This window comes from Acanthochromis polyacanthus, chromosome 12 (assembly GCF_021347895.1).
Source record: "Acanthochromis polyacanthus isolate Apoly-LR-REF ecotype Palm Island chromosome 12, KAUST_Apoly_ChrSc, whole genome shotgun sequence".
In the NCBI taxonomy this organism is placed as follows: domain Eukaryota; kingdom Metazoa; phylum Chordata; class Actinopteri; family Pomacentridae; genus Acanthochromis; species Acanthochromis polyacanthus.
Genome location: NC_067124.1, coordinates 19,641,130 through 19,648,923, shown reverse-complemented (window position 1 = coordinate 19,648,923; position 7,794 = coordinate 19,641,130). Strand labels below are relative to the sequence as shown.

The 7,794-nt window shown below is 39.8% G+C and overlaps 2 protein-coding genes across 2 annotated transcripts in view; one reads left to right on the top strand and one right to left on the bottom strand.

The window, feature by feature from the left end:
* Positions 1–619: 619 nt before the first annotated feature.
* Positions 620–4,328, top strand: mrpl17 (mitochondrial ribosomal protein L17). Its single transcript, XM_022198019.2, has 3 exons — positions 620–1,007; positions 3,731–3,799; positions 3,906–4,328. Exons 1-3 carry the CDS (start codon positions 834–836, stop codon positions 4,158–4,160), a joined length of 498 nt encoding a protein of 165 aa, XP_022053711.1. The 5' UTR covers positions 620–833; the 3' UTR covers positions 4,161–4,328.
* A 711-nt stretch (positions 4,329–5,039) lies between these two features.
* tmem145 (transmembrane protein 145) overlaps positions 5,040–7,794 on the bottom strand; it is a 41,208-nt gene continuing 38,453 nt past the window's right edge. The window contains exon 15 of the mRNA XM_022198018.2: positions 5,040–7,664. Coding sequence (XP_022053710.1) covers positions 7,425–7,664 — 240 coding nt within the window. The 3' untranslated portion in view covers positions 5,040–7,424. The remainder of the gene's footprint in view (positions 7,665–7,794) is intronic.

Here is a 7,794-nt window from a genome sequence, read left to right as displayed (position 1 = left end):
AAACAAATGAAATATTATAAAAACAGAGCAACATTATGAAAAAATTGTATTTGTTAACAAATGGGTCTGTATAAGTTGGTAATACAAAACATAACATCACTATAGCAGGCCATTCATTCCATCTGCTGTAATACTTTGCAACATCAGCATCACTGGCTGATTTTGACATAAACTGGCCTATATCATATCATCTCATACATGGTCAAATCTGCGCAACAATTTTTTTGCACTGCTGGCATCGTGCACTTGTACAGTTGTATTTATTACACAAGCCACTTTATGTTGTTGTCATTTATAGTGTAGTAATACTGTATTTATTCATCTTTCATTCTTGTATATAATGTACATATGATTGTTATTATAATGATTATTATTACTGTACATATATTTAGTGCTGCTTTGAAAGATGTTGCTGCTGTAACAATGGAAATTTTCCCTGGCGTGGGGAGCAATAAAGGACCATCTTATCTTAAAATACAAAATACTTGTGTATGTCAGTCAAACACAATCCCACTTGAATCCTAATCTCTTTGCTGTGGTTCTCGTGTTTTTATTATTTGCTGTCACCATAGACCGCGAGTTGCAGATTTAAGCGGAACTATCGCCTCTTTGTTCCGTCACCACGTCGGACAAATTTGACGATGCACCGCCAATGTCAAACTCAGGCAGCTTGCCGTTGACATAACTGACCTCAGGAGTTGTGCTAAAATTGAGTTAATTGTCTTGTTTTCTTTATAAAGGGCAGCTTAAGTGGACTGTACGCCTGAACGTTGATGGTTTTGGGGTTTACGTGTGTTTGTCGCGGTCTCCAGTAGGCGAATCTATCCGAAAAGATGCGCCTCACGTTGCATATGTTGATCTCCCACGGCCGAATGGCCCGGCGGATGGGTCTGGGACCGGAGTCCAGAATCAACATGCTGCGGAACATTTTGACAGGGCTGGTCCGACACGAGAGGATAGAAACCACGCTGGCCCGAGCAGATGAAGTCCGCTTCTACGCCGAAAAGGTGACAACGACATGCTGACGCTGCCGGCTAGCTAGCTAGCTAACACAGCTGCTCATAAAGCTCATGTTGTAGTAGAGGAGCAGCCCTAATGCTGTAAAGAATCAGTGACAGCTAACAACTATTTGGTCCTTAGAGTTCTAGAATGAAAGAAAACGAGTGCATAATTCAGAATATAAATCTGTGAAACCTCAGGTAATAGCTCTAAAATGGAAAATAAATACAAATATGTTATAATAAAGACTACTTTTTTTAAAGAATGGGTTATATATTACGAAAAGCAAACAGTTATAGCACTTAATTGTCCTGTAAGTCATGCAATTCTCAACTTTTATTTTAAATTAAATCCTCACCAGACAACTGGCCACAAAGAATCAGACACATACAGGCACAACACTAACTTAAATCTTTTTACAACATTGTTACGATCCAACCTCTAGGGGTTGGCTGGATGCAACAAAAACCAGAACGTTATTGGTTAAGGTAGATGAATTTATTGCTTAGTGGCAAAAAGTAACATGAAAGTGATAAGGAACACAAGACTGATAAGTGTTGCTAAATCAAAGAACAAAATAAAACCAAATGAAGGCTAACAGTGTTTTTAAACTGTCTAAACACAAACAAAGTAACTACACTCCCTAGCCAAAAATAAGTTCATCAGCAACAGCCACCACCAGTGACAAAAACTAATACAAAGAGTGCAACAAACTAAACAAAACTGGTGCCTCACATTCACACACACTGACCACACAGGTCACGGAGACTCAAAACACAGAGTGACTTCTTCACTAAGTTGGCGGACTGCTACCTGGAGCCCCAGACTCCACACCAAAGTAGCAGCCGCCAACAGAAGCCAGAAGTGTCTGTAGCGCTCACCAAGAGTACCTACAGACCGAAATGCATCAAAATACAAACAAATTATCACACACAGAGAGACACCAGGGCAGACTGGTCACAGATACCAGCCGCCCAGACCAAGAGCATGGCTGCAGGTATATACTCTGCAGGTGTGGTGCTGGCTGCCTCCGGTAGGATAGAGGTGGAGGGGAGCTGGAGGGTGGCCCAAACAGGATGGTCAGGAGGCGGGGAGAACAAGGTTGCCCTCATGGCCGTCAACTCTGGTGTCATCAGCTGGAATGACTGGCAGCTGGGGTTCCAGAGAGACTCTGAAAAGACTCTGAAAACAGCCACAGCTGAACCCACACATGTAATCTCTGACACACAAAGGCCCAACAGAAAACCACCCAGAAACCACCCGGCACACGGATATCTGTGGCCGTAGCAAACATTCTCAACTATTTACAAAAAGTCTTTATCATTAGCAACAGTCACAAGTATTACAATTTGTTATTTTAAATCTCAAAATGATGTATGATGTTTAAGGCTGCAAATAGTTATCATTTGGAAAATAATCTGCCCATTATTTTTTCGATTAATTGATTAGTTGTTTCATCCGTAAAAAAATTACAGAAAATTTTGCAAAATGTTTCGACCAGTGTGTCCCAAAGCCAAGGGTGACGTTCTCATACAGGAGTAAAGTAATCCAGAAATATTCAGATTTAAGTTGTTAGAATCAGAGAATTTTGATTAAAACATACAAACTGATGAATAGATTATCAAAATAATGGGTGTTTAATTTATTAGTTTACAAGCAATCGATGAATCCTGCAGCTCTGAAATACAAAGAAATAACTAACAGAGGTACAATAACAAGAGGGGTACAGCACAACATGGCCGTATCACAAACTGTATTGTACAGTAAGTCATGTACATATTTTTTTGAGAGTATAATGTACTTACTTTTGTGTCTAATTAGGTCTTTTCCCTCACTACGTTGGTCATTTGCCTCTATGTTGATTACTCGGTCAAATGTTCTTTAATCTATTATCCTGCTTCTGGCCTAAATATTTAAACAAGATGTGCACACAGCTACCTTTTTATATGTGACACATTTCACAGTTTAATTTCAACTTCTGGCCTGCAATTCTTCTATAATCTAAACTTTGTCTTCAAGATAATAATGTGGGTAAAAGTAGTGGACTGAACATCACTTTACAAGTCTGTGGCAGTAGCCGCTTTTGAAGCCTGTTATGCTCTAAGAAGTTTTTGGATTTACTCTCTTATAGTCAGCATTCCATTTCAGCCCAGAGGTGTTTGTTGAGGTCATGTGGAAACTATGAAACTATCACAAATTTAGAAATTGGAGTGGCTAAATAGTGAGTTTACTGTGTCTTTTCAATCTTAGTTATACTTTTCCTTGTAAAATATTGCTTTAATGAGTAAATCATGTAATTATGTATCTCCATTCAACTATTGAAACAAAATATTGCTGTTTATCTGATAGGTGATGCAGCATTATATATGTGCATATTGCTGTGATGTGTTTGTGTGTAAACCAGCATGGCCGTATTTGTGACTAGTTAGGACCTTCCTATAAATGTTGCACGGCGCAAATGCGTCATGATTGCCGTTGAAATGTTTCTGCAGCAGATCCCATGAGACCTCCTCCAGGATGCTTTAGGTTCCCATAACCTAGACTGACAGCTGCTACACCATATGACTATTTGGATTTGCTCTGTCCAAAAATGTTCATAATGACTTTCGGTATTTGCGCTCATTATTTTTACATGGAAATAGCCTAACATGCAGCATACTCTGATTTAAAATTCTCTTTCTTCCTCTTACAATTGTTGAGACTTTTGTTGTTTTTTTTTTTTCCCCTCCAGCTGGTTGACTATGCCAAAAAGGGAGACAATGATGAAAAGGCAATGAAAATGGCCAGTTTTTGGCTCACGGTACGTGTCTGCAACTCTTCTCAGCTTTGTGAAGTTACAAGCTGTGCTGCTCGGAATGTAAAACAGCTGATGTGAAGCTAAGTTTGAGTCTGCTTCTTCTTTTCAGGAAAAGGATCTGGTGCCGAAGCTCTTCAAGGTTCTCGCTCCACGGTTTGAGACCCAGTCCCATGGATATACTCGGATGGCACGCCTCCCCAACAGACAGAACCTAGATAGAGCTAAGATGGCCGTGTTGGAGTACAAAGGAAATCCCTTTCCCCCTCTTTATCCTGCAAAAAAAGAAAATGAACTGACTCTCATCAATCAGCTGCTCAAAGGCTACAGAGAAGAGCGGGCGCAACAGTTAGGTGCAAAACTGTAATGAATACCACCATGGTGTTGGATAAATGCCTCTAATAGGAGTCATTTGCAGTTGCTGAAGATTGTGGCTTAAAGAGACTGGTACATTTAGTGTCAACTGAAGCCAAAAGCAGTTCTGTATAACAGCATTTCTCTCTGACTGTATTAATAAATCTTATTTCTGAAGATACGTAATAGATTCACTTAATTACCTTGGATATTTGTCAAGGTTTGCCCTGTTGACCGCAGCTGGTTTGACTAATACAGCAGCACATAAAGGGAACAAATGTCTCTTATGAATAGTCAGAATTGCAGCAGCAGAGGCCAAGAAATCCTGACTTTTAAGTCTCTAATGAGGGCCTAGGCAGGTTGTAAATGTTATTAATCACAGCTGTGCCTCCCACCGTTAAAAAGGTTTATTATCCTGCGCTGTAATGTACAGGGTGCTTTTCATTTTGTCATCCTGGTGGACAGATAACCAACATACTGAAGGAGCCAAAAACAAAAATAAATTTCAACTATTGGTGCAGTTTACATCAAATTCAATACAAACATCAATATTAATGGGACTGAACATCACATTTTTTAAATATTTTTTACCAAACAATGTAGAACATTTTAACTTGTCTTAGAAATTTTGACTAACACAGTTTGTCTCTGCAGTTTAGGATTTGCAGACCGGGGTGTGTTGGCAGTGACTGTGAAACAATTAGCCTAGCCTCCATCAGATTGTGACCAGGCGACAGTCTGTCCCTGTGGTGTTTTACTTTAATGGACTCTTGTAATGAGAACAGATTCTAAATATGACTTACTGCTTTGGACACATGCCCTTCTCCTAACTGGATCACAACACCGGCTTATTACCACAGGAGCCAAATAACACACACAGCCCGACAAGGCCTCTAATAAAACCATATTTTTATTATTTGGCAAAAAGTGTATATGTACAGCATGTTTAGAATTCTTATTTGACACCATTAAAATGCATTTGAACGGTGCTTTAGTGATGTGCTCTTAACCAGATCGCTCTGAGGAGCCTAAAAGCTGTGCTGTTTTCTCTCATGCATACATAATCTCTTATCTTCAAGTTCTCCCCCCCCCCCCCCCCCCCCCCCAAGTCTGTGTGTCATTCCTATAATTAAATGTCAATGAACACAAGGGTGAAGTAGCGATACAGTATCAGCCTACCGAGTCCCCCAGTGTCTTCAGTCAGTTCATGGCAACCGTAACAACAGGCAACAACAGACGAAATGGCAGACATGCCAAAACAAACCAGACACATAATCAGAAAGAACAACTAGTACTCTAGTTCAAGTATCATTCAGTTTCACAGACTACGTTACACCTCTGACTACACTCTTACAAGTTACACACCACAGTCCTAACATCACCTAAAGTACTCCATGACAGCAAAATTTGCCATTGATAAATCTGTGGACCGTCAGCCCAGTACAGCTAGTTTATTTAAAATCCAGATATAAATGAAAGATAAAACCACTGAATTACTCAGTGTACTCGAACTACTTTTGACAGTTTGTGAACTGCACAAAGCTGGTGGTAAACTCAGTTTTAATGTCACTCTTGCATTATTCTCATCAGCATCTGTGATTCGGTGTTGAATTACGCTGGCCAAGCATGATACGTTCCCTAACGTGTCCAGACAATCAGGCCGTATTTACAGGTGTAATGCTTTTGGAATACTACTGGATGAGGTGTGAATACAAGTTTAAAAGCAGTCTTATAAGGTGACATCATCACGAATAAACAGACTAAGACCAGGAACATTAAAGTGCTCCATGCAGGACAGACAAAATGTATAACTGTTCATCCACAAGGCTTTTTTTTTTTTTTTTTTTTTTTTTTTTCGGCATTGCTCAGTATTAGGGGATACAAAACTAGTAATATTTGTTTGGCTTTTCGCACTGTATAAACATTCAGGTACGAAAAACCAACAAATAGAGTATTAATATTTAAGGTACAAGACAAATGTGAGAATTAGGTTACTTGTATATATTAAAAAAAAGGCAACCCCTGCTCTAAAATAATAGATGTATTGTAGATAGACGCCAAAAAAGATCAAATCAAAGTCGACAAAGGTGTACTACAGGAATCCAGTCACTTGAAAATGACCCCTGTCCTTGTGCTGTATTGCATCAGTACATTCACCAACGTCTACATACACAGGTATGACATGTTTGAGCAGGCATATTCTGCACCCCGGTGAAAAATGAACAAAACCGATATAACATTGGCTTTATAGTGTGTTTCAGACAGCGCAAGACGGTTTTGATTGGAATAACAATCATCAGAATTGATCCAATCAAAAATATACTGAAGCCTATTGTATGTATTTACAAAAGTATAGATTTCAATACACACAATAAGCAAATATTGCATGGTCATGTGGAGTACATATATCAGCTTTTTGAACGGGGAATACAATACAAACATGCGTGTTTTACAAGTACTGTACCTAGAAGTGCCCACAGTAAACGTGACATTTTACAGTTACACATCAGCATATCAATCCAGAATAACCAGCTGCAATGAAGGCATATAAGAATATAAATGAACCCAACAGACTCCATATAGGGTAAATATATCTATGCTTTATCAAAATGTGTCAAACATTAAAAAAAAAAAATACTTTTTTTCTTTTTCCCCCCCATTGTTTTTTTTTTGTTTTTTTTTTTACATAAATTTAATACATGTAATGGCATGAGAGTTTGCTATGGTCACAGCACCAACTGGAATTTAATGATGTGGAAAAAAACATGAAAATAAATTTCCTTTTTTTGAAAGAAAACTCTATAGAGTGGTAGCTCTCACCGATTTTAGCTATTTACAAACTTTTCCAGGCACGCCATCAATGCCTCATGAATTTTTGAATGAAAAGTATTTCAGGAGTTTTGTTCATTTCCACATTGTGCACAGCTATCATTCTATTGCTCTGGCTACATCCACTTTGTCATCTTTCTCCCTGTGTGCCTTTTACTGGTCAGCATCAAATATTTATTGCTTCTTTATTCTTTAACAAGCCCAGCACTTGTGTCTCAGCCATTTCCCCTCACTGCTCCATTCTGGTCATTTCCATTCACAGGTGAAAAGGGACCGCTTAGGGATTCACTTCTTCACGTCCTTCCAAACTTTTATGTTTCGGCTGACCCTTTTGTCTTTACGCAGTAACACCTTAAATTCCACTCAGACTATTTCTTTACTTTGTATTGTCATTCTGTCCATTGCCTTCGTGCCTTCCTCCCATCTCCCGCTGTCCTGACTTTCTATTTCATGCCTTCGTTCCGACCCCCGCTCCTCCTCCGCTCTGCATGCTAAAATACTCGGTGAAGGAGGGGAGCCGAGGTGGCAGTGGGGGTGAACGGGCGGCCGGGCGCGGGGGTATCGGCGGTGGAGGTGGGGGCAATATGGAGGTTAAGTCAGCGGCAGTGGTGATAATCTTCTGTTCGCTGTTCCTCGGCACATCTGGTCCTTTACGAGCTACCATCTCCTCCACTGTCTTTACTGGATCCTGGAAGGAAGAACATGAGATTTTCACACTTCTGACCTGGCCTGATCGTCTAGATTTAGGTTACAAAGTGTCGCCCCGGTCAGAAAGTGAGACCTTGCAGACACTGTGTCAGTTACACCACACCATTCCT